Source organism: Nesoenas mayeri, assembly GCF_963082525.1.
Source record: "Nesoenas mayeri genome assembly, chromosome: 2".
NCBI lineage: Eukaryota > Metazoa > Chordata > Aves > Columbiformes > Columbidae > Nesoenas > Nesoenas mayeri.
This window is the reverse complement of record NC_137543.1, coordinates 71,197,227-71,224,764: the sequence shown is the minus strand read 5'-3', so window position 1 is coordinate 71,224,764 and position 27,538 is coordinate 71,197,227. Positions and strand designations below refer to the sequence as shown.

The 27,538-nt window shown below is 40.3% G+C and overlaps 1 protein-coding gene across 1 annotated transcript in view; it reads left to right on the top strand.

The window, feature by feature from the left end:
• FHOD3 (formin homology 2 domain containing 3) overlaps positions 1-27,538 on the top strand; it is a gene marked incomplete at both ends in the record, with an annotated part of 379,512 nt that overhangs the window by 146,976 nt on the left and 204,998 nt on the right. The window contains one exon of the mRNA XM_080340636.1: positions 25,684-25,751. Coding sequence (XP_080196762.1) covers positions 25,684-25,751 — 68 coding nt within the window. The remainder of the gene's footprint in view (positions 1-25,683; positions 25,752-27,538) is intronic.

Below are 27,538 nucleotides of genomic sequence, written 5' to 3'. Positions count from 1 at the left end.
TGCATAGCACCTAATCACATACCTCTGAGGCCGGAGATTGACATTTTACATAATTGTGTAGGATGCATCAGATTTGCCTCTTCTCCCTTTAAATTAAAACTAATCTGTTCTGAATGTAGCAAATGATTGGTGCCATCTTGCATCCATTAAGAAATCTATTTATGTTTGACTTGTGCTTATAAGTCTATCATAAGACAATTTTAAGTAGCCTGTTTGAAAGGCATATCTAAATTTCTGTTGAGTATGAAAATATGCCCCTTTTAAATATGAGAATTCAACCGAAAAATAGCTAAGCAAAGATTCTGCTGTACTTGATACTTAATCTTTACACACAAATGGTATTTTTGACTTTGAGGCTTAATTCACAATTAACAAGTGCTGAGGAATTTATTAGGTCAAGGCATAACCTGCTTGCAGGAGTAGGGTAGTGTTGGGGTTGTCCAAGTGCAAAACAGTTCTTCAGCTCCAGGATCACTTTCGTTGCTATTATTTCTGGTCTTTGAGAAAGGATTGTGAAGATACTTATGGTATAAATGTAGGAGCGGGGGAGGCAGTAGTTTATACGTAAGGAGAAAGCTGTGCATGCAGCCAGATGTATCTCCTGCTTCTCTCACTTGAAAGCTTAAGCAAGTGCTCACCTTGACAAGATTAGCTTGCTGCTGGCAGAAGCTATCAGTTGGGATACTCAATGGGAAGAACCCAATGAGACTAAACAAGCGCCTTAGTGTGAAATTAAAACTTACCCAGAGTGTGTTGGTGTGCTTGGGAGTTCTCTCAGCCGCAGTTGCTGTCTTCTGGAGCATTTTTGTACCACGTGAAGTACAAGCTGCACCAGAATAGAGAAACCGTTTCTGCCTATAAATCCTGTTTTCCCATTTTTCTCACACAAAAGTATGATCTACAGAGTTGTGATGAATGCCAGTAACATGATACCTGCTAATTCATATGGCAAAGGCAGAGAAGTAGGATTATCAATTGAAATGCAACCTCGAGTTTGTATTGTCCCACCAGTTGCTTTGCATGAAGTGAGTACTGGAGGAGATAAACCTTTGAGGCTACTTATCAGTTTAAGGGCAGTCAGTGACAGTGAATTCGGCCTATCAAAAATCTTTAGTTGGCCCTAAGACCATTCGTGAATATCCTTAAGAGAAGCTCTGATCTTCAAGGGAAGTCTGCTAAGAAAAAGCTATCACTACACATATTTATTTGCAAAGTTGGCTTTTTTTCGGTCGATTTGGAATGATTTGGTCGATTTTTTTGGTCGATTTGGGCTGAGGAAGGGCAGGCAAAGAAGATGGACAGATGTCTCCTACAGGTTACCCCTTGGCAGAAATAGCACAGCTGCTGCTACCCTTGCCAGGGAGTTTGGTCCCAGCAGGTCTCCAGTGTGTGGCAGAGCCTCCCAGAGCCCTGTCACCATGTGAGCCCCAAAAGCCCTAAGCCATGATGGTGGTTGAGCAGGAGCCACCTGCTCCAATTTTGGAGCTTGAAACCTCAGGCAGATGTGAGGAGACTCAGCAGACTGTGCATGTCGCAATGCAGCATATGGACTGGGCAGTCCAGTTTGTCACCTAGTGTTTGATGAAAAACTCACACGTTTTTGTAACACCTCAGGTCTCATTTGTAGGAAAGGTTAGGGATTTTATCTGATAATTTTATCTACTTTTATTGTTTCTCAGTGAATATATTGCTGTAGGCCATGCTGAGCATGAAATCAGCCTTGTAAAGACAACAGTTTGTTTTCATTGCGACACTAAATGAACACTAAAAACGGGCTTCTCTAGTTACAATGGCTGGATCCCAGCATCTCCCAGCATTCACATTTCTGCCTAGCATAAGAAATTAGTGTGTGATTGGAAGGCCGGACCACAGAACTTATTTTATTCCTGCTGCACCTGAGTTGCTGGCATCCACGTTGTAGTAATAGCAGATATTTATAAAATGTATTTTCTTCTAAGCCATCTCCTCAAGATTTTATTGTAGCAATGTCAAATCCCAATCAGTATCACGTACCAAATCATCTTTGTAAATTACCTCAACAGAAAAGTTTGACATATTACACCCATCCTCATCTGATAGTCACAATCTGAGCCTCCATCAGCATAGGATATTCAGATTCTGCTGTGCATGTATATATAATACAAATTTCTCGTGAATGTCTTGATCCCAGCTGATGAGTAAATCTGTTCAATTTAACGCACTGATGTTTGTGTGAGTTAGTAATTCAGATAAATACTTAGTGCGTAAATTGTTCCCATAAATTTTCCAACTGGCTTAGCAATTGTATTAGCACTAACAGGCCTTAGTTGTAATAGCAATTATGGAGCTGATAGGAGATGGGGGCACCCCAGCACTGGGTTCAGCTCAGATGAAAGAAAAGCTGATGGTCAAAGTGGAAGGGTTTGTTGTCAGATGGAAGGCAGTCACTGAGTCAGAGCAATAAGCTAATCCATGCTGAACTGGAGGAAAGAGAAGAAACAAACAAACACACCACCGAAACCCCCTAGATTGCAGGAAGGAATTTACGGATTGAGCTTCCCCAGCTAGGAGCAGGTATCAGTGATTTGAATGTATAAGCGAGTCATTTTGAAGAGGTTTGCTTTTTCTTCCAGAAGCCTTTTTCTACATTTTATAAAACAGAGAAAACTACCTAGGGTTTCAGTTGTGTTGAATGACAGATCTGTTTGCACTGTCTCCAGAAACATACAAAACAGAAGACAAATTCTGCTTCTTAAAATACATCACAGACAGTATGAAGGTTTTATCATAGATCCTGCAGCCACATTAAGTGCTGGGAAAGCCTTATTTTTGTTTCTTGACAAGACAGGCAACCAGCCACACAGTCAGGAGAGGGAAGCTAGTGTTTTAGAGAACCGTTTTTACAATCACCAGATGAGGAAGAAGTCTACATTTTAAAACTTGTGCACATCTAATCCTGCCACTGTCAATGGGACTTAAAATCCCTGCTAATCAATGTGATACATATGGTAGATGTCACTGAGTGACTGGTGTGATATAATGCAGTAGCCACTGTATGCAGAGAAGCCTCCCATGTGGCCATGAACATCTGCTTTTGTTATCAGTGACTCTAGAGCCATAGTAGTTGGTGAAGGAGAAAAAACAAAATAAAAGGAGGTGTGCAAGAGAGACTTCAAGCTTTCATCTACATGGGGGCCCCTGAAGTGAAATGCCCTGTTGGGAGCAAGCAGAACCACGTGTGTCCTCTCTCTATAGGTATCAAGTAGCTCCCTCTGCCCCCATCAAATGTTTATTCTTAGTCAGATGGTCTGAGCTTCTACACACAAGTCACTCTGGTGAGAAGGTGGCAAACAGCAAGGTTTTGTGCATGCATGTGTGAGAGAGAAGAGATTTAGAGTATGAAGATACGCTGATTTACACTAAATGAATGTTCCTGACCACTCTAGTGATACTACTTGTTGATCCTCTGACCCAAACCCCATAGCTTAGCCGTTGAGCACAGTTGGTACGTGTGGTGTGGGCTCATCACGCTCCTCTCTCCAAGGGAGAGGCTCCTTGCGTTGTCTGACATGTTGCAGCTCAACCTGGAGTACTCTCTTTTCCAAGAGGGGTGTCAGGGTGTTAATTTCAGTGTCACTTGGGTGTACGCCCTTATAATCCTCGCTCCTCGTCTTACATCTTCAATACCTGCATCCAAAAGGTGAACCAGGTCACCTCTGAGGTGCTGATGAAATGCCATTTTCAGGCACAGCATGTGGACTGTGGCACCTTGGTGGCCTTTCCCAAACAGCGAGTGAAATTTTCATCTTGTTTCGTTTGGATACTTCAGAAGTGTGGTGGCTCCATCCACCTGTGTTGTCCTGTGTCATCCCAGAAGGGAGGGACAGAAACGAGCCCACATTTATTTACTCCCTGATAGCCTTTTGCTGGGGCAGGTGTAAGCAAGTGATTCTGCTGTGTGTGAACACACTTGCTGACTTTGGCAGATGAAACAGTGTTAGGAGAGAAGACAGGCTCTGGGAAGTTACAGCTCCTGGTATCCGAAAACCTGTCAAATATTTTCAACTAATGCTACAATCAAAACATTCACTTGTTGTAAACTCCATTTGCAAACTCAGGCACAGGCAGTGAGAATTGTGGCAATGATTTACCCTCATAATCTTAATCTGTTTAACTTCTGTTTTTTAAAATAAGACTTTTTGATTATTTTGAGAATGCACGCTGACAAGAATTGTGTGGGTGTGATATTTAAGTATGTTTGCTGCTTTTCATTGCTTAAACAGCAAAATCACTCTGAATCCATTGCAATGAAGTATATAGATGGAAAATATGATCTAAACTTCAGCTGCCTCATCAACATTTTTATTCTTTAATAGGGTGGTCCTTGTTATTCCAAACTACTTTTTAGAAGCATGGGATGTCTAATTTGAATACAGTCATGTCATTAAAGTGATTCCCTTTTTGAGTGTTTTGCCACATTAGTAGCTCAAACACATATCCCCATTTTATACAGTATTGCTCTGATACTGTAATGCGGTCAGAAATCTCTTAAAGAATAATTTCCATGTAAATAGTTACAGCCGGAATTAAACACAATGTTCTTAAGTTTGTTTTTGTTTTGTTTTGTTTCAACCTACATCATGACTTTTCTACTCCTGCTTTCCCTGAACACACATGCTACATGTCCTCTTCCTCATCTTTGTTTCTGAGGGATGCAACTCTTTCTGGGTAAATCCTGTCTCTTGTGAACTTTTTTTGACATATAGGCTCTTTGTTTGAAGACAGTTGTGGTGTCAGGCCCACCCACACTGTGCTGTCCCCATTGCTTTGAAGCCAATATTTCAAACATAAAATAGCCGTCAAGTCTTTGCTTTGGTTCTGCTTGCTAGGGTGGCATTAAAACAAAAGTTTTATGTTCTGGGCTTTCATCTAAGCGAGCCCAATGAGTAGAAGATTCAAGGATTTCAACTAAGGGCTTGTCATGAAAGCTACTTTTGACTTAGAAGTTAGATAAAGAGAGAAAAGCGCAAACAGTAAGTGTGTGCATACCTTATCTCTGTAGCTTTACTAAATTCACATTAGTTTTTTGGTGGTTTTTTGTGCCTGTTTTGTAGGTGGAAAAAAAGAGAAAAGTTAGTTTTTACCCTCACATAATTTCTTCAGATTTGAATAGAACTTTGTGCAACCTGCAGGTTTGGCATACAGGAATGGGAGACGGTTTCACTTGCAGACTGTGTGAACTGGTGTGGTGTCAGTTCGTGCTGCTAGACCAGTGCTGCACTACCCCACCAGAGCAGTGTGGAAATGCTGTTGTCTGAAATCATTCCCATGCCAAAACACTTACACAAATGCCTTCACAATCTTTTGCTTTGCCCTTTAGAAAGCAATCAAAATGTAGATGAAAATGTCACCAGGAGATGCTCAAATGTGTTTATCTAGGGGCAGAAGTTTTTGCTTTTGGGTAGGTAGTGCAGTGATGCTCTGCAGGCTGTAGTCTGGGAAACAATTTCCATCTACCTGCAAAAGATTTCTTAGGATTTTCATAGGACATCATCTCAAAAGGAAAAGGAAATATCCTCGCAGCGTACTGATTTACTGTAGTTTAGCGCTAAGGAAGTAACTGCGGGGGAAAACTGAAGCCGGATACAAGGCAGCTAGCATTGCTGACTGATGTAACCTGCCTCCGACAGCACCTGTAGCATGGCTAAAGTGCTCCAGCGTCAGGAATGCTGATTTCTTTAGGCAAATTCTGATGTAATGACAGAAAAATGGTGCTTGATTTTAATTGCATAATAAAGGCTCATTTGTTTTGATAGTCTGTAGAAAGAGGACGTTTACCACATTGAGGCTCATCTATGAATCCAAGGTTCAGAGAGTAATTGCATCTGAAGGTCAGGTCTGGGGTCACTTCTTGCAGAAGCTTTCATGGTTTTTTATTACATTTTTCTTTTTCATTACCGTCTTGTAGCTTCCAAGGCTTTGAAGTTAGATGATTTTCTGATTGCTTATAACTAACCCACTTCTCTGTCGAGGATATTTTACTTATAATCTATAAATTGTAATCTGCATATTGTCACATCCATTCTTGCTGGGAAGAATAAAAGCAGTTGCAGTCCGCTTTACATCTTTCAGGGCATGTAATTTTTCAGTGAAATGCTGCTTTTGGTAGTCAGGTATTGGATAAATTAATGTTACTGATAGAGGAAAACAACAGTGTATTTGGATTAAAAATGCAATTAAAATGAGGATACTGGAAATATGCAAATGGCACAGGATACTTTAATAATTTATGTGTGTTTGCTTGTGTGCCTACGTTAAACATTCCCAAAGACTTTCTTGTAAAGTCATCTTATATTATTGTTTAGAATCGACAATGGGTTTGATATCACACAGAGCACAGGGCAGCGGTGCCCTCTGCTCACTGAGCTGCAAGGGTGGCTCAGGGCTGACATCAAAGAGGCAGAGCTGCTTGCAGACAAGCTCCTTTTTTACTGCCACAGCTCCAGGGGACCTTGGCTGTCCTCTCCTACCTTGAAAGCACAAGGTGAGCAGATCCAAACAGCCCCCCAGGCCAGCAGGACGCATGAGGGGCTCTGCAGGCAGAAGGGCGAAGGTGAGGAGAGGGCAAACACCTCACACAAGATTACAGAATCATAGAACGGTTGGGGTTGGAAGGGACCTCTGGAGATCATCTAGTCCAACCCACCTGGTAAAGCAGGTTCACCCAGAGCAGATCACACAGGAATGTGTCCAGGTGGGTTTTAAATGTGTCTAGAGAAGGAAACTCCACAACCTCTCTGGGCAGCCTGTTCCAGTGCTCTGGCACCCTCACTGTGAAGAAGTTTCTCCTCACGTTCAGATGGAACCTCCTATGCTTCAGTCTCTGAAATGTCTCCTTTTGTTTGAATGATGCTAATGTGCCTGTTTATGGCTAAGGTCCATGCTTTGCAAATGGGGCTGAAAAAGCAAATGACTTTTACAGGCCTCCATATATCTGAACTGTTGGGGTTTGTTCTGACCGAAGTGCTTCACCCTGCAGAGCGCGTGCTTTTAAGAGAGACCTGCCAGCTCTCCTCTCAGTCATTTCTCAACAAAAGTTCCTGAACAAAATACCTGCTTGCTTTTATATCACAGGAAAAGGACAGTTTTCTCTGTCTGGTTTACTTTAAAAAGCTGTTGTCTCTGTTGATTAAACAATTAAATACTCCAAGAGGGAGACTAGCTGACCTTCCAAGGTGAGCATTAGTAAGTGGAATGGCAAATAACTGTCCTCTACTGAGTCATGGTCTCTGAAAAGAATAGAGGATAAGATGCAAATAATGCAGATACACTTTATAAAGACAGCAGTCAGGGAAAGCTAGTTGCCTCCCATATTTTTCTTCAATTGTGTTATAGGAAATGGTTCTGAATTGCTTTATTTCCTAATAGTCATATCCTTATTAGCCTTGTGTTTTTCCTTCCCATACCCCTCTTGTAAGCTATGTTGTACGTGGGAATTTCTAGCCTATAAAACCTAAAATCTTATGGTACAAAAACAGTTTATAATTTATAGAGTCGTTCTGTGTTCTTGCCTGCTCGTCTACGTGCACATGCTGAAGTATTCCATGTTTTATTGTTAATGTGGACAATGTTAGAGAGGATTATGCAGACTTTTTAACTGGCTATTTATGATTTGATTTTTCTTCATAAATTAAATGTCCTCTTTAATTTAGGAGGTACCTTTCAGAACGCCAGAATGAAAGGACTGAGGGGGAAACTCCATTGTTCCCTTCAGATGCAAATTCTTTTCTCCCTCCTTCTCCTCTGACTCTGAGGGGTGAGTGGCATAGCACAGCTTGCCTGAAGTTTGAGCCCCTGTTGCAGGGATCCCTGTGAAGTTACCTTTAGAGTTAAATGTGCAAATTCCTTTTTTCCTTCTTGCTATTCTCAGAAACTGATGAAATCATAATAGGTTGTTCTTACTTGAACCTTCTTTTTTGTTTTGGAGAAAAGGTCCACTGCTATTTTTTTTAATTATTTTTCCATAACTTTATACATTTTCAGTAAAAGTTATCGTCTGTGTGCATTCAGAGATTATTCATATTCGTTTTGTTTCTCTGTTTTATTGGTTTGATTCCTAAATGTTATCAGCGAGTTATAGTTGAGCTCTTTTAATTCAAATGGCATAATGCCCAATCCTCTGAGATTAGCTGGCAAGCAATTCTGGGCATAGTGCCACCTGACATTTCTCAGAAAGGAGCTGCTAATAAAACACCGGAAAAAAATAAGATTGTTCCAGACATGCAAACCCCTGAAATTGCAGGGAGAGAGGAGTGACAGAGATTTCACAAGCACACCCAATATTCTGTGGCACAGCTCAGAAATTACTCAGGAAATACCATCCTAATACCTCTGCAGAAAAATGATATTGAACTAAAGGTACTTCGAGTACAAATTAATTTTCCTTTCTTAAATTTGTGGCTGAAATGCACGTTTCTCATTTTTTCAGCACTTTGGCTCCGGGTTGGGCCCTCTGGGATTCCTGCAGTGAAGCTTGGGCTCCGTGATCTCTCAGCCTTTTACAACCTGTAGTTTGTTCCTTTCCACTTTGCCTCGCCATGGTGCAGCCCCACAGCTTCCCATGGGATCATCTTAGGGCTGAAGATCATATCCTTCCTGCGTCTCCAGCTATAATTTATCTAGGCAAACCTCATTGGGATCCTATCTTGTATCTAAAGATTAAGTTTGTTGGCTGCAAGAGACTTTGAATGCAATGTTTCCAACTTAGTGACTGATGTTTTCTTATTATAACTTTAGTTTCATCGGAAAACCTCAAAAAACCCTCAATTCCTGGATAAATAGGTCCCAAGACATTTAGGGCTTTATAGGTCTAGACTAACTTAAAACTAGCAGGCTGCCCAAGCAGATTGTGCATCATGGATTTAATATGCCCATGAATTAAAATGCTACTTAACAAGCAAGTTGCCAAGTCCTGCACCAGCCCAAGTTTTCTGTACGTACCTCAGGGGTTGTCTCATAGAGAGCATATGGCAGTAGGCTGTAGGGCACTCATTTGCTTAAAAAGCCTAACCAAGAGCAATAAAAAAGAAGTATACAGTAAGAAATAGTCTTCAATTCATAGTAAAATGATTTTTTTTCTTATGGTATTTTGTGCCTTCAACTTCACTGTCTTGCCCTCTGTATGGGGGATTAGTACTGGTTGCAGATGGGAGTGCCACTAAGGCAACTATGAGCAACTGGTTATTTCTTCATGGTTTTCGTTTTGTAGACAGTAGTAATAATATGTTCCTGTGTTTCTTCGAAGAAACCACATTTTTCTGTTTTCTGAATGCAATAGAGTATAATCAGATATATGAACCCTATTGTTTTCTTGCTGCAGCTGCCTTCTGTACTCATCCCCCGTCATCATCCTAATTTTCCAGTGGCTCTGTATAGACTTTAGAAATAATGACAGGGTAAGGAGTGGAGAGAGCCAAAGGGTTCAGATGCATACTAGCCCTTGGAAGGTAAAGACTCTCAAAGGCAGTGGCAAAGATCCAGTTGACTTAAGAGAAGTGGAGATTTTTCACTCTGTTTAACACCCCAGCTTCTCCCTGGGCATCGCTCTTCCAGGACACTTCTGTCCTTGTGAGAGTCCATTAAATCATCTAATTGTTCTGTGTGTTTCTCGACCACCATGTCATGTCAACACAGTGTAAACTTACAACTGTACAAAACTAAATCTTTTCTTTTGAAAAAAGAAGTGATCCAGCATTAGTTTCAGATTCAGTCTGACAACAAATACGTTTGTATAGGATTCCTGAAGGGGAAGAGGATAGGGAATTATTTGTTTACGCCAAGGTCTGTGCTAACCAATCTGTACTGTCAAGTGAAAATGTGATGATGTGGTTCATAATGTCATTTTACACAGTTCTTCAAGGGGGAAAAAAAAAAAAGTGCCATATGAGACAGTCAAACCATGCAGCAAAGAGTTGTGGGTTTGTCAGGGACAGTGAATGGCTCTTGCGTTCTCATAGCATGTATGACGCTTTTTGAACTATGTTTGTTTGTTTGTTTTTTAATATGGAAAGCCTACTAGGAACCCTGAAAGGAGGATCTGATCCTTTTAATTTTCTTGCAGATCCTAGCTGTTCACTTGCTTCTCGTTTCATGGTTATAGACTTGTGTCAATATGATTAATGACCAATGCAAAGTATGGGAAAAAAAAGGAACAATGAAAGATCTTCCTTCTGGAAGAGACAAGAAGTAAAAAGGCCACACTGTATTTGTGCTTGGTAATCACAGAAAGCAGAACAGATTTTACTTTCCAGTTACAGCATCTGATTGTAAACTATATTGATTTAGTGCACAAAATAGTTATACTAAGGGAATTTATGGATCTTATGTTACTGTTTTCCTGTGGCTGGGAATTAAAAAAAATTGCATTAAGTTGCTGAATGTGCGTAGCATGTGTCCTGCAGTATGTGCATGCATCAGCTGGAGTAGAAACTATACAGAACTGTTTGAAAAGACTATTCACACGATCGTTGGACTGCACTGCTGAAGATGGTCTTGTCCAAATGCCTTGCCCTAAGCAGGGTCAGCCAGAGCACATCCAGTCAGGTATTGAACACCTCAAAGAATAAAGACTTCAGAACAGGTTGATTGTTTTAATTTATATACAAAATATATCCTTATTTTTGGTTTAGCTGAGCTGATAAGAAACAGGAAAATTCTATGTTGGCTGAGGAAAAGAAATGGTACCTTCATGCACACTGTTGTCACAAATCCATTTACATATAAGTCATATTGAATCTGTCATGGTATTTCCTTGATGAAAATACGAGGGCCACACAAATCCATGAGCACTTATGAAGAGTGAACCCTGAGCGACTGTCTGATGTTCATGGTGCCAACTACTCCTTGTGCATTTTGCCAAATCAGCTCTGTTGTTCAGGAATGGTTGCATTTTTGTGCAATTATGAATAGTGGCTAAGATTGTGTAATGTTGCAGCTGAAATAGGACCTGCAGTTTCATGACCTTGAGATTTAGCACGGCACCATTTAGTTTCACAGCTAAGACAGGAGTGGCTGTTCTGTGAGGTAGGACAGAATTTGGAGGACCTGACCAGCAGGGATCAGTCAGGGTGAGAACTTCCACATCTTCGTGTGTGTGAGGGATGTTGGCTTGTTGCTTAGGGTTGCAAATAAGGAAGTCTGGGTATTCACGTCATTTGCATGACAGAGTGAGTCAATTTTTTTTATATAATCTCTTGCAACACGACCTATTCCTACCACAGTAAACGGTAACACATTGCTGCCCGTAGCTGAAAGCTTTTAGCCTACAGCAGGAAACTGGAAATTATTTGTGGTTTAGCAGACAGGCTACAAATGTTCTGTACAGGAAGACTGGCTTTTTCTTCACAGTAAATTTCTGTTTTCATGGAGTTGCCTCCCAGGAAAAAATATTTATCATTATCAGCAGACAGAAGGTATAGAGAAGAGTGCATGTCGTCGTAGGTGAATAATGCAGTATCAGTTGAGTCACTTGATGTAGCACATCAGGAAGGACTGAACAACATGAATAATTTTTGTATCAGTGCTTGCCTATCATTTTGTTTATGGACTTTAGAGCGAGCCTTAATCATCTCATTTGTACCACACATTTCAGACAATGGAAATAGGTGGTAACTGTAGCTGGAAAGGATAGTAAAATGGAAAGAGTAGGAACACAAAATCAGGTGTTTCTCAAGAGTTAAATGTGGCTTTCAATTGCTTATAACCTGTGTAAGATTTTTTTCGGGAAACTGATAGAACCCTAGTTTAGGCTAGCAGACCAGAAAGACCAGAGCTGTGGCCTTGAGGGTCACTATGCATCTTGGGTTCTCCATAAACACAAGCAAAAGGAAGGCACCAGTGTGGAAGGACCTTACATTTTGCACAGACAAATGCTTTGTATAGCAGCTGGCTGTATTGATATTACAAAATAAAATTTCCAATCCATGTGGCAATTGAGCTTTTCTTATCACATGGATCCTCCTAAAAAGAAACTCTTGCATTTATATGTGTAGAATATGTATAACTAATATATATAAGTATGTATGTATAAATGTATGTAATATATAAAAATATATATAACTAATGTGCATATATGTGTATGTGTGTTTATATATATATATAGTATGGGTGTATGTAGTTGATATTCTGATTAATTAGGTCAGTAGAGCTAGAGCTTTTTGCGGGCAGTGACTGAATTTGTAACCAACGTGGAAGGTTTTAGTATAGCTGAGCCCTTTTGTGTGGCTTTGGTCAAATTACTTAGAGGTGGAAATAATCAGTGGTTGAATTACGCGAGGGGCCTGATATATACTGGAAAACCTCCATCGTCTGTCAGATGTTTTACAACTGTGATGAATGAGTTTGGATAAATAACGTGAACATGTGTTAAACAAGTTCAGGCCAAGTGCTGCATAGTATGGTAAACAGAAATTGCACTTGAGGAATGTTTGAAAATATAAATGGATGGTAGGTGGTATGTGGAAAATGCTGTGAGGATAGCCTTTCCCCTGGGGAGGGTAAAAGGAAAACTCTTCTTAGGTGCTTCAGAAGTAGCTTTTTATTGTTGTTACTGTTCTTAACAATGCAGATGTAGAGGTCTGCTGGTACTAAAAAGAATTGTTTGGGTTATTCAGCTGATAAACTGCAAACGTGGTATTTTGTGGCCACTGCAAACTTGCCTGGAAGCTGCCCTGAACCAGCACAGGACTGAACCATATGGAAAGGAACACAATAACTTGAGTGACTTTTCATTTAAATTATTATTGTTATTAAAGCTGTTGATGTGGAGGGGTTGGGGGAAAACTTAAGTGGGAAATCAGTCTAAGTGAGGCTAGGAGTGCTACAGGATCTGTCTCACCTCCATCTCTGCAGACGGTGAGAAATTTGAAGAGCTGATGCCCCCATGGGCAGTGCACTGTTGCTTGTGGAGTCATCAGCCAGCTTTTGTTTCAGAAGGGAAAATTTCTTGCCATATTGGTGAGTGGTTTTGTATATATGTGTGCTTGAAGCCCAGAAACCCAACCATATCCTGGGCTACGTCAAAAGAAAGGTGACCAGGTGGTCAAGGGAGGTGATTCTGCCCCTCTACTCTCTTCTGGTGAGACCCCACATGCAGTCCTGTGTCCAGCTATGGAGCCATCAGTACAGAAAAGACATGAATGCATTGGAGAGAGTCCAGAGGAGGCCACAAAGATGATCAGGGGGCTGGAGCACCTCTCCTGTGCAGATAGGCTGAAAAATTTGGGATTGTTCAGCCTAGAGAAAAGAAGGCTCTATGGAAACCTTATAGCGGCATTCTAGTGCCTAAAGGGGACCTGCAAGAAAGCTGGAGAGGGAGTTTTTATAATGACATCTTGTGATAGGATAAGGGATAAAGGCTTTAAACTGAAAGAGGGTAGATTTAGATGAGATATAAGGAAAAAAATCTTCACCATGAGAGTGGAATAGGTTGCCCAGAGACGTTGTGGATGTCCCATCCCCGACAGCATTCAAGACCAGACTGGATGGGGTTTTGAGCAACCTGGTCTGGTAGAAGGTTGGATCTCGATGATCTTCAAGGTCCCTTCCAACTCAAACAATTCTATGATTCTGTGATAAGCTTCTCTCATGCTGTTATGTAGGTCCTGTGTAGCTAATGCACTTAAACAAACTCACCAATTTCCACATGCAACTGAGAGAAGAATTTAGCACAGAAGATTTTATTTGTTGTATTTGTTAACAGAGGTGAAATGTTTGCTTGGATGGTTGCTTTGTATTCTCTCACTTTTATATCCAACCGTACTGTTGTGGAGCATACCAGTATCACACATCTTGTTCCCGGAAAATCTGGGTTATTTTTCACACGTGAAAATGAAGAAATTCCAAAAGTGAAGTTATTACTTGATTAATATGATCTTTCATCAGTAGTTTCCTGATTTTAATACGTGTGGCTTTGGGCACCTCCCTTCATCCTAATTGTGGTGCTTGGAAAGTGGAGCAGTAACCTGCTCTTTTACCTCATCTTTATAAGGATGTGAAGTACCCATGTACTTTCACTGTTAAATCTTTGCAGTCTGATGTACAAGTCCTTAAGAGAGTACAAAGGTGTGTCCTTACTGCTGGAGAAGCCTTTGTATCCACAACAGTCTGAGTAGTAATATAAAGTGGCAATTGAAGGACAAATAAATTGCACAGGAGTGAAGGACAGCAACTGCAGTGCTCTCTTAAAGGGCTGTTGGATGCAAGACATGAAGCTTGAGACTGCTGGCTCCTCTGTGGTGTTACCTCCCTTCATAGCATGTTAAACTTATCATGGTGCCTGTGCAATGTTCTTGGGATGCCTGTCCATGTCCCTCTTGCTGTAAGGCACAGTGTGGGAGATGCAGCAGTGATGTGCCAGCTGCCTGCACCCAACAAGTGCTGGTGTGACCCAGGAGATGGTGAGACACATGGAGCAGCAGCAGTGGAAATGTTGGGAGGCAAGGTGTCCGGCAGATGGTGGGGACCTCCGAACCTCCCCCAGCTACTGCATGAGGTCTGGCCATGTGTTTCACCTGGTGTCCACACCAGATTAGATTAATGCATTGGCATGGATTTAGCTTGAGGTCAGTGCTTCTGTTCCAGTTTATTCCTGGGGTTTTCTTTTCCTTTTGGTTGCCAAAATGGTGTGGTTTTTGTGTGTCTCAGCAACTTCAGAATGACGGGAAATTTGCCAAACCTGAATTACTTTGACATATGCTAAAAGAATTTATGCTGCACTCTGTCTGATATTTCTTCATTCCCTTTCTGTTGCAGATCAGCCTCTGTTAACTTGATTTCTGTTAATTTAACTATATCCTTCAAGTATCCTAAAGAAGCATCCTTCAAGAACACTAAAAGGCATTAAGACACATGGAAAAGACAGATCAGGTTGTTTGAACAAAGCTGGTTAACTAGGGTAATGTTTTTGATTGAGATCACGTCTGTGAGGAACTGTGAGACTATACTTAAGGGATTGTTCTTTGCTATGTGACTCTGTAATACTAAAGCAAAACCAAGTCTTTGTCTGTTGAAATGCTCTTTCTCCTCTTTACTCAAAACCAGTAAAGCCTCAGTTGAATTGCTGTGTCTGGGTTTGGGCATTTGAAGATGTGAATTCATTAGAGGATGTACACAAGAATGAGAAAGACTATCAGAGGTTTAGGAAAGATGAGCTACAAGTGAAGTTGTTTAACGTAAGGAAGAGGATGTTATATGGAGATGTTACAAGAGTTTTCAGACTGGGGAGGTCTGAAAATTAAATGTAAATTTAAAAAAAATTGATTTAGAAATCAATATGATCATCAGTAAATGTAGTGTAATATTGAAATAAATATCCTGGAGATGCTGTGTCATTTCTATTAGAATTCTTTGCTTATTCTGTTTTTTAATTAATTTGGGGAAAGAAGTCCTATAGATGAAGCTTCACTGGAGTCGGGTACCCCCTCTAGAAACTTTCCAGAATGGGTCTTCAAGACTGTGTGGCTGAGGCTTCTGGGTGATGCTGAAATACAAATAAATAATATAGATATAATAATCTATATTGTGTATACCAGTCACAGGCACATCTACTGGCTTTTGTATGTGAGGATTTTGTGGTGGATCCTTAGCATTGGCCACAACAAATTGTCAAACCAACCCCAAGATTGAATTAGGACCTATTGTCCCCAGCACCGTGACTGTGAAACTGGAAAGTCTCAGATGCATGTAGGCAATGCAGACCCAGTTATAAAAAGATGCATACACCATTGCAATTGCTAGCAGCAGTCTGAGGAGAAGCAGATTTTAAGATTTTCACCATCACCTGCTGCTGTTTTGTCTGTTGCCTTGCTATCAGATGAATGGTCCATACTTGCCGTCTGCATTTTCAAATGACCTCTCATGGGGTCAAACACGCACAGTTAACTTGTAAGCTGCATCCTCTGAGGTCTGGAGGCTGGGTAAATCCTGATGCACTTCTTGAGGATGGACTGGGATCACTGGAACAACGTAGTCTTGGAGATAGCTTCTGACATATTTTGGTGTGTCTTATACAACGGTAAAACTGGATCTGAACACGAAGCTCAGGAGCTCATTCACATTCTTGGCACAAACCTGGGATGTCTTTGTGCTTGGATGTTTTACCTCTTGCCAAGCTGTCAGCACAGATAAGGCATCATAATTCTAGGGATAGCAGGCATGTACATAAATATTTTGATATTTTGTCCTTTTTTTGGTGATAGGTTGCTATAATTTGCTTGTTGCTCTTTGTTTACTAATGCTGATTGACTGTGCAAGACAGCATGTTGGCACCATTTTAAACAAATGGAATAAAACCAGAAAACTCAAATTACGACTAGCATGTTGTTATTAAGTACTTGTAATCCAAGAGGCATTGATGTGCTTGTTCAAGCACAAGCATACAGGTGAGCAAGCTGGAGATCTAGTTGTAAATTTGAACAAACATTGAGGATTGGCCTGAACATTCTTTTTTAATGATTATTTTTTAGCCTCAGATTGGTTACAGTAATCTAAAGAAAGCTGTAAATTCTTTTATATTGCTTTCTTTCCTAGCAATTTTCCCTGGCCCCATTCTCTTGAATTATGTAACCTGTATTTTAGTATAACAACTTTCCTACTGCATTACTCTCTAGAGAACAACTTTGCATTAGCAGAGGGATGAACAAGATGACCTCTTAAGTCTTTTCCATCACCACTTGCTGTAGTACGGTACTGTAATATTTGACCTTGTCACACAGCCTTTTCCCTTCTGTTACTCTTTGACTTTTACAGGAGAGCAGTCGCAGCAATTTTTGGACACGCAGAAGTGCCCTTCTTTGAAGTTATCAACTCAAAGTGCTGTTTCCTGCACTTCAGAGCTGAAGAGCATATTAGTGCTTTTTGCATTCAAGTGCAGAGGACCTGTATAAATAAATCATTGCAGGGAAGTACGCTACGGTGCCTGTTCCATAGCAGGAATGAATAGGCTGAAGAGGCAGAGGATCTTTATTTTGTTAATATGTTGGCAAGGCTGTAACTTTCGAATATGCCTTTCTAGTGTTGCTTTTTATTTCAAGGAAGGAAGGAAGACCAAACTGCATGAGCAATTTGTTCTAGATCTGCACTGTATCTGTGGACCCACACAGTGTTGTTTCCAACAGCAACCTGTCTCCATGTGTCCAAAGTAATCAGTAGGTAAAATGTAACTGTAAAGGAGAATTCTGTATTTGAGCTTGCAAAATCAGAAAGGATACATGTGAGAGAAGTAATTTGGAAATGAAAAGGAAAGCTGTGAGTGACATTCAAGTGATAAGTGGATTCAAAGATGCCTTGCTGTTCTGGTTTGTTCTTAGTTTTCAGCTCCTAAGAGGGCAGCCAATGCTTTTTGAGGCATTGGCCTGGCAATAATTTCTCCAGCTTCAGCATGACTGCGAAACCAAGTTCTAAAAAAGATTTTTTTTGCAGTGGACACCCCCTGCATTTTCTTTATCTCTCCAGAGACAACTAATTTATAAAGCCTAGGGATTTTTAATCACTGGAATGTTTGAGCCATCCAAGTATCTTGGGGTTGTTGCTGCTGCTTTCGGTGCAGTTAAGTGATTCCTTGTTGACTCTGGGTTGTCATGTCCCATTGTAATTTTTCCTTAGTAATTTAAGTAGACCTTGCTGTTGTGCTCTCCTGCTGCTGGGCTTTTTTATTGTTTATGTCCTTTTTTCCCTCAGCAGCAGTAGAAGGCAACTGAAGCGGGTTTCTGTAGTACAGAGTTGGAAAAACAGTAGTGAGCACAGAGGTATAAAACTAAGGGAAAAAGTACCAGCCCTTTCTGTCAGCCATCTGCACCCTGCTTGCAGCCCCCAGCTTCTATGTCCTTCCACTTGCTGATGATGAGTAAGTGGGGCCTTAATACACTAAGTAAGTTTGAAATGGAAATAGTGAAAGGAAGTTTTGACAGCGTCAGTTTTTAAGATCTTAGCATAACACAGTGCAACATACAGAAAGTACCAGCTTCCATAGCTGTGACCTCCAGGATCCAGCAGATCAAAACTAAGGTTTCCTTTTGCACTTAACTGTATAAACACTTGCTGCGTTTTAGCATCTTCCTTTAGCATAAATCATTGGCATTTGTTTGCCATAGTGTGTACAGATAGTGTGACAAATGTCCTAGTTTCACGTGCATGTGGATGGGTCTACAAGAGTAAGGGGCTATTAATTTAGAACTTTGTGAAGGGGAAACTCTGGCTAATGGTTTATCTGTGAAACATGGTTTGCTTGAAGCCAAACAGAATAAAGAGAAGTTTTGTAGGAATGTTTGAGGGATCAGTTTAGACCTGTTGGGCTCCCGCAGTGGAGTATGATGTAGACTGGAAGGTCCTTTCTCTCATCTATATGTGTAAAAACTTTCTTCTTTTCAATCTCACTGAGTTACTTAGATGTTGCTGTAGTTTATCTAGATGTTCATAACGAATCTCAAGCATTGACTAAAACCTGGATCCAAGGGTGTGGGAGCTTCCAGGACATTCAGGAATGGTGTGTTCAGAAAGAAGAGGACCTACCCTGAAGGGATGATTTCTCTCCCTTTGTTTTACACAAATGATTAATTTTCTCACTTGGTCTTCCCATGCTTCCTAATTCTCAAGTTTAGTTCTCTGTGGGTGATAGTTTAAGCATTACTACTTTATTTTATTGTTTTTTTAATTAGTGACACTGCAGGCCTTCACCTCTCCTGCTCTCTGTCCTCTCTCCTACTGACTCCCCTTTGCTCTTCTGTATTTCTCTTTGCATTGTTTCTCTGATGTTGCACGTTTGATTCTTCATCCTCAGGGTCATTGTTTTCCTCCTTGGTCCTCTGGAGTTTTCTTTTTTCTTTTTTCATTTCCTGCAAGTAATTTAATCTGATTTCATATCTCTTGGAAATACAGGAGCAGGAATCATGGTACGCCTCATGGGGAAGACACCTAGAGGAGTGGATACATTTGTTACTGAATTTAAATGTATAGTTGCTCTTGCGCTGACACTTCCATGTTAATCCCCTTGTGACAGAAGTTAGGATATTTGACACTTAAGAGAAACGTTGAAAAGCGTTAACTCCCATCCTTTGCAAAGCGGGGTTTCTGCCCTGTGTGCTCTCTCTGTGGAAATCCAGGGGTTTGCTTCTGCCAGTTGCTTCTTGCAGTGCCAGGAAAACAGATTTCTGTCCTAGAAGAGGCAGGAAACTCCTTAAGCGCAAGTGTACAGGGTTCCTCTGAAGTGCTGGACGTATCAAGTGTTTTTCATTCCCAGTGGAGATCCCACCATGGAGTTCCCCCTGCTTGCTTGTCCAAACACACAGGCTCCCTAGGGTGGCTCTTCACACCTTCTTCTTTAAGCCCCTGCCAGCGTGGCTTTAGGGTATGCAATAGGAAAGGATGTCCAAGGCTATTTTGCTCTTTTCGCTCCTCCCACTCCCCACCTGCGGGTCCTTTCCAGAGAAAAGGAATAAGGATACAGGCTTGAAGGGAAGCTCTTGTCATGTGCAGCCGTAATAGGATCCTCTCCCACAAAGGATCCCCCTCTCCCAGCGGGGGCAAAGGACTCAGCTCACTGAGGGGACCCGCTGTCCCAGATAATTAGCTAAGCAGCTGCTGTGTGTCTGAATGAAAGGAGGGGAGGGAGGTTTTGTTCTGATGGGGAGCCGGGCTGGCATTCCTTGGAGGCAGCCTGCACATTCCTCCAAAGCAGTCAGCGCTAACAGTGACGTGGGCTCGGCATTGCACGGCCAGGCTTCCCAAAATTTGTACGCAGCCACTTGCTTGGCCTTGGGTCCTTTACTGTGGGAAAACTCCTTTTCCTTGCTAAGTGCTACTAATTTATCCATGGAGCAGTGGGAGAATATATAGCTTGAGTTTACATGTGATGTGTTGCGCTAATTAATACATAACAAACTGTTTGTAGAAAGAAGATAAAATTAGATTCAGAGAAAAATGAAGACTTATAATATGCAAAAATGAAGCAATCTCAGCAGAAGCATCAATTTTGTTAATGCAATAGTGGGCAATGTGCCTGTGAATGAATCCCTTCTCCATGTATTTTCTAGGGGGTCTGAGAGGAAAAGGAGAGTGCCTTGTCTGGCCAACACATTTATGACTAGCTTTTGTGGACAAAAGCAAAACTAAAAAGAGATCCTATTCTTGGCACGGGACCAGGTCTTTTCTTAGATGACTGCTTTAATTGGTTTGACATATAGTGAAAGACTGGCACACTGCACTAAGTAGTTTTATATACAGTTGTTTTATAGATCTGCAGCACTATATTTATCCGTGGGCCCTCTCAAGTAACCCAGCAAAGTCCACCAGGCTCTATCTTGAAGTCTATTCACAGGATTGGACCTGTATGCTTGACTTATTGCTGTGCTATCCAAATTTTCACACAGTTTTATAATTGTGTAAATTCATTCAGAAAGAATAGCACTTCTTTAAAGTTGGAGTAGTGTAGTAATAGATTCGGAAGTGTGGTACTTGGAGTTCACAGAAAAAGGTTTTTTGATCTGTTATAAATGTTTTTCTTTGTTCTGTATGTTTTTTCTCTATCAGTGCTGGTGGAAACCTAGGCAGTTCATTTAAATGCTTAAAGACTGTTTAGTAGTACTTCTATCACCAATACTTCTTAGTGAGCACTTAAAATAATGTTTTATTAGTTGTTGCAGGCACAAGAATTACGTTTTCAGTTTCTAAGCACTAGCCATATTGCAAGTGGCTAGGGGAAGCCAGAGAATATTGCTCCTTCTGTCCCATGCAAGGGCTTCTAAAATGAATGGCAGGAAACGTTTCAAATGTCATTTAATTAGATCTGCACCAGGTACCCTGCTAATGTAATCAAATGTGGAGTTAATCTCCCTTTTATGTTTTTGTAAGGAAAGGAGCTTCGTCTTGAAATTATAGTTTAAAGAAAAGAGGCATGGATGGGAGACGTGGAGGTCATTCAGGCAGCAGCAAGTGAAGCAGAGCAACTCCCATTTGTGCTCAGCCAGATGTTCATGAGCCTTTGCCAATAGCTCAAAAGGCTGATGCTACATAAATTACTATATCCCAGGGACTAATTCAATGGGTGTGATGGAAGAGGAAGGGAGGAGGATGGTACCCTGTCAGTCAGAGGTCAAGTGTAACACATGGGACTGAACCAAGCAATATTCAGCTAGTTCTGTTTTTTCTTTTATTATTATGAGTTGGAAACACTTGTTTTCCCATAGAAAGCAGAAGAAAAGGCAGTACTTTCATTAAGAATATAAAGACTAATTATTATTTTCTTTAAAAAGTCCCTCTTCCCCTGTAGCTGGAGGAGTTTAATAGCCAATGAAATCTGAGCCACTGATGGTTGTCTTTGAAAATATAGAATCCCCTTTGAAAGCTACCAGTGGCCCAATAAACTAAAGATCTTTAGAGGTTTTTCTTGGCTTCTGAAAAGATGCTGATTGCAAACCAAACTGCCTCCCCTCCACTGCAACGTTTGTACCAAATTCACCTGGAAAAATCGCTTTTCACCTACCATGAGTTGTTTTCCTTTCTACTCTAGGAGAGATGTTTTTACAGAAGTAAAAGCAAAAGAAAACCCAGAGTAATAAATAGTAGTTTTCTTTTAAACCGTGAAGAATTTTCTCAATCAAAGTGCTGCTGTTGCAAGAAAACAGGCATGTATATGTTGTGACCTCTCACATGTGCCTGTCTGTGTCACAATCCTGGTTATTTTTGATGCTCTACCTGTAGAAAGAAGCAATGAGCAAAGGAAATCTCTTAGTTTTTCAAGGCTGTACACCCTTCTGTTATGATGTGAAGGATAATTTAACAAATGTGACTCTTACTTGTTACAGAAAGATAAATAAAACTTAAGCCCATAGTGGTACCTGATTTTCTATCAGATGGTTTCAAAAGAGTTTATTCTGATTTTGAATTTTTGAGGTTGGCTGTGCTGATGCTTTTTAATTTCTTGGGATGCCATACAGTCTACAGATAAAAAGAAGAGTTTCAAGGTTAATGAAGTACCAACTCAGCATCCCAAACAACATTGCTCCATCAGTGGGAAGCCCATGGTGGGACAGAGTGCCTTTTCTTTCACAAAATAAAGAAATAAGCAGTGCCCTCTAGTGTTAGTTAACATCAGAGGGAACCACCACGAGCATTTTCTATCGTCTAGGTATCTGCAATTAAACCTATTTCACAGCTGCAGGTGCATCTCTTTATTTCTTGAAGAAAAATACAAAAGAGAACTGCAGCATCAAGGCTTATCAGAATATAACTGTCACAAATGCAGTCATTATCAGGAGGTTCAATTTCTGACATAAAGCAGTCCTGGTGTATATATTCAAACTTCTCTACAAGATGTTATAACAAGGCAGTGAGCAGGTTGGGTTTTTGGGCTGTCCTTTGAGCACCTCAGAATGTTTTGATTCTGGTGATAGTAGCAGGCTGCACTCCCGTTTCAAAGCCGTACACATCGTTTGTTTCAGTTAAAGACAACTGAAACAAGGGGTGCACCATGGGAATTCCGATCACCTCTGGATCCATGGAAGGATATTTCTCAGTCTGTTTAAAAGAGGGCAATGCTTTAAATTGCTTATGTAAAACAGCAAGCATTAAAAAGCATTTTCTATCTGGTTTCTGAACCATCTTCAGTATGAAAACACTGTAAGCAAATGCACCTTTCCCTCTCTGTTTGATGTTTGTTGTTTTGTTTGTTTTTTCTGTTCGTTTTTGTTTTGTGGTGTTTTTTGCTTTTGTTTTAATTTGAATTTCTACTGTAGAAAAAGAGCTTATGAGTGAATATTGCCTTACAGTTTCTGCTGATGCATTTTCATAGCCTTTGTTGCAGTCTGGGTCTTTTGGGATGAGCCACGAGGTCCGTGTGGTGTTAAAGTTACTGTTGACAAATGGGAATCCCGAAGGGCCTTGAGAGCATCTTACAGAATGTCTCTGAGCTGTAATCTGGTGTATGCATTTATAGTTTTCTGAAAAACAGCACACAGAAATACAATGAAAATACAAGCTTTCATAAGATGACCAGTGCAGTACCTTGGCTTATGCAGGCTTTTCTGCCCTGGGTGAGGTTCAGCCTGGACTGCGCATTTCTAAACCAAAACATCTCCTGAAGTAGCATGACTCCAAGGAGTGACTGTTGCACTTTCCTCCTTGGGTTATGTTCTGTGAGTGTTTCTGATGGCTGCCAGCACTGTGAGAAGTGGATGTCAGGCCTTATGTAGACAGTCAGTATGTTGCCCACGTGTAAGTATATCAGGTGAAGAGGTTAGGAACTTGGATTTCTGAGATGACTCAACAAGGTTAGTTCCACGTGAGGAGGGATTTGTGAATGTACATTATCTCTGTGTAAATCTCTGTGCCCTGGCAGTAGATGTCAGGAATGAGATGACTTACCTGGACTGTTGCTTCTCAAAAGGGGCATCAGACCAGCTCAAGCATTTGCAATATGTGCTGCTGTTGCCAAACACAATACTTCCAGTAGTTATTGATTCTTCAGCTCTAATCATAGACCCATTTTTGAGCTGCAGTCAGTAACTTCTGTCCTTTTTGCTACATGCAAGCAGGGAGAGCATTTTTGTTGCTGATTGCCAAGGATGATGTTATGCTCTGTGAAAAGAACAAGAAGAGAAATGTTCAGCATTGTTCCTCTGAGACGTACCAAGAATCTGCACGCACCAATGAAAGCAACCAGCTTTATGGTATCATAACAATGGTTCGTTAGTACTCTACCCCAAGCCAGGATAATGGTTGTTGCTGTTTAAGACCAAGACCAACAGATGGCATTTGTTAGAATGTTGATTTTTGTGTACAAAGTTGCCAGCACATTAAGAAGTGGTGCCTCTCTTAATTAAGATGATAATGTACTGCCTTGTTTGGAGAGATTTTGCTCGTAGTGATGCTGGTGAATTATGAATAGAGGGAAATTAGTAAAAACAAAGGCCAGATGGAGGTATCTTTCAAAGCGGAATATTTTGTGTAATATGGCATGTAAAGTTGACAGACCGGGTCTTGAAAGACCTTTATTATTCTTTAAGCTTTCCTGACAAAATTACTCTTTATCCTGCCAAGAAATGTAGTTTCACATGCCAGTGCATTTCTAACAGAGAATAATTAAAGTATGCCTCCAAGTTTATGGCTTGAAGTGCAACCCATTCCTCCAGTGTTTTGTTAGGAATCTATAAACAGTGCAAGGAAGGAGAAAACTTACAACAACAATAATTTTGCCAATTCTACACGTTCTGCCTTTGAAATCAGAGGCAATTAGTGATGAACAAAATTGCTTTCAAATTAAAAAGTGTAAGTTTTGCTGAAGTTTTACTTCACATTTTTTGTTTGGTTGAAGGCGACTGTTGGGAATAAGAAATGTTTTTTCTAAAATTAAAACCTGCCATCTTTGATTGAAGTAAAAAATGATTACTGAGTCATAAATGCATTGAATCCCCAAATGCTAGGCCTTTTTTGTAACTTCCTGAGAGAGGGAAATAAAATTTAATGTGATTTTGTAGTGTAAAGTGGTAATTAAAGGAGAAGTAGACAAAGGAAAGTAAGAAATTTCAAACCCCCAAAGTTTTATTTCATTTTCTTATAAGAATATTCCCACTCCACAGGCATTCCAGCCTTGATCTCATGACCTGCTGGCCGCTATCAAATGCAAATGATGATCTGTAGATGAAGGTGTGTCATGAGAGATGATAATGAAGTTTTGATTTTCTTTTCTTCTCTTCTCAGATTGTGTTAGTATAATGAAATACAATTTAGGACTGTAGAACTGTTACATGTAGTCTCTATCTATCAGATACGCCAAACAGAGTAGACCAGGAACACTTGAAGCACAAACCTTCTGCTCCATCCATGGATAGGCACAAATCACTTCTATATACACGAGAATAAACTTGAGATATGCAGTCCAAGACATCTTCCAAAGGCACAAACATTGTGGCAGGGTTCAGAAAGATAGCAGAAGAGTTACTTTGTCTTCTTTAATTATTTCTATGAGTATGCATTAGTAGGGGAATAAATGAAGTAATATATTTCAGTATTGGATGATGAAAAGAAGGCCTCTGCTTCATTTTAAAAAAAAAAAAAAAATCAAGATCAGTTTTCATGAGAATAAAACACTGTTTTGAATTATGCTTAGAACAGACTGTCCGACTGTTTCTGGTATTAACATTCATTGCCATTGCAGAAAGGATTTAACAATAGAAAGATGAGAACACAAGAAAAGAATGTCTAGAGGGAAGGCAGTCAAGGATGGGATTCAGTGGCTCTAGCTTTGATAACAAAAGCAAAGAGTGCTCTCAACTGAGTCTTTTGAGACTAACCTGGTACTTTCGATAAATCCTAAGTTTACCTTAATGCAGAAAAAGCAGTATTTCTAGACATTTTCAAAAACTTCTTAGAGCATTGTTTCTCACCAATCTTGTTGAGGCTATTGTGATTTTACCTGGGAGATGCTATCTGAAGTTATGGACAACTAAACCATGGTTTTACTTGCACATTTTTAAAGAAGGAGTCTTGTATTTATAAAAAACAAAGCTGTATTATTTAATAGTGGTCTATCTAATGGGAAGTGGGCACTGTGAGTCTTCAACTCTTTTGAAATTGGTACTCCTTTTTTGCCATGTTATCAGTTTTGTTTATGCTGAACTTCTTTCTGTTTTCTTTCTTTTTCTTTTTCTCCAGAAAAACTTTACAATTCCAATGGACGGGAGCTGAGACGGGCACTTTTCTCCTTGAAACAAATATTTCAGGTGAGCAAATAATAGCTGTCCATTCTGTGATTTGAACATGAATTGAATTTCTTTTTTTTTTTTTTAATGTAGAGAACAGCTTGCAGTTTCTGTTAGGAGAGAATTTTAAGACTTGGTTTCTAATGTGCAATTAGCCAATTGCTTCTTAAGGTCTTTTTATAGTCTGCAAGCCTTCCCCTGTTCCTTCAGTCTGTCAGAAGGCAGGAACAGAAGCAGAGTAATGGCAGAGTGAGTGGCTGGAACCTGGCAGGAGAGCAGAGAAGAAAAATTGAACTCTTAGATGGAAACTTAGACTGATCATTAGACAGTGACATAGTTCTGTATTGGAAAGACTGGAAATGGGATATGAAAAGAGGAGCTAGGAAGCCATAGGTTGGGGTGATGGCCCAGCATTGGCCTAATAATTGACAAATAGACTAGGTTTAAGCCACTTCAAGAACTAAAAAAATACGTGAGACAGATCTGATGAGGAGACAAGATGTAGTGGGAGAGCTCTGAAGGTGTTAGAATTTAGACTGAGATTAGAGGAGATGATTTAGTGGTTAGCCAAAAAAGATACTTCATAGAGTTGGGGAGGGCTTAGTAATGACTGATGGGTTTAAGGAAAGGCATGGATTTGAATGTGAGTGTTCACTGTGGAGGAGACCTGGAATCAGCGCAATTTTTGCTTCTGTGGGGACGTAGCCAATGTGATAGGTAAGCGATGTGAATGATAAGAAAGTGAATTGAATGAAAAGCTTGGATTTCAGGTTGGTTTTACTGGATAAGGAGAAGGACTCGGAAACTTTGCAGTACTGGAAGGAAAGTTATTGGGGAGAACAGGTCAGGAAAATTGAAAAGAAAGCATTGGTGAAAACTGGAGCATGCTGACAATGTGATCCTAAAATGGGATTCGGGATGACACATTCCATTTCTATCGATAAATATAAGAGAAATCAATAAGAGAAGCGCCTCTACTCCTTTACTAATGCATAAAAATGGAGGTTGGTAACTTATAATGTTTTTCAGCTAGTAGGTGCAAGGCTTTCAAGCTGTTAGTTTAACATTTTTTTGCTTTGTTTTAAACAGACATTTCTTCTAAGAATAACAAGATTTAACAATTCTGCAAGACTGCAGAATTGTGAATTTCCAAAACACACAATGCTTTTTGTGGGTTTCCAAAATTAAGCATTCAGAATTTAGAAAATGCCAGAATGAAGATTTTTCTGAACAATAGGAGTAAATGGTAAAGGGTGGACCATTTAATGGAAAATTTTGGTAGTTGATGATGTCTTTTAGATCAGAAAAAAAGTCCTTGAGTTTTGAAAGTTTTAGACAAAGGAGTTCCAACTCCAAAAGAGTCTGGTCGCCTCATGGCCACAGATTGGGAAAACCATTGTTTCTTCAAGGCATTCCCAGGGAAAACCTATTTGAGAGTCACAATGCACGTTGGTTTTCCCTGTGAGCTTGCCAAGTGGGTGGACTGCTTGCTCAGGGGAAAGGGGGCAAGTTTCCAAGAGTCTTCTCTGGTTTCTTTTCTTTTTGTTCACCTGAGCTGTTTCTGGGAAGTATTTGTATTTCTACAAATTTATGTTTTCCACTGGTTAATCCAGGTGTTGACACATATTTAACAGTGAGTGCTAACCCTCTTTTCCCATCTGTCCTGCACCTCCCGTACCTCCCAGTGTGACTTTTCCCAGTTAGGATATTCATAAATGTTCTCTTCCATGTAGGTTATTTGAAGTCTAGTAGGTATTTCTGAGCATGTAGTGCTCAGTGCTTTCAGTGAACACACCAGTAAGATCTCT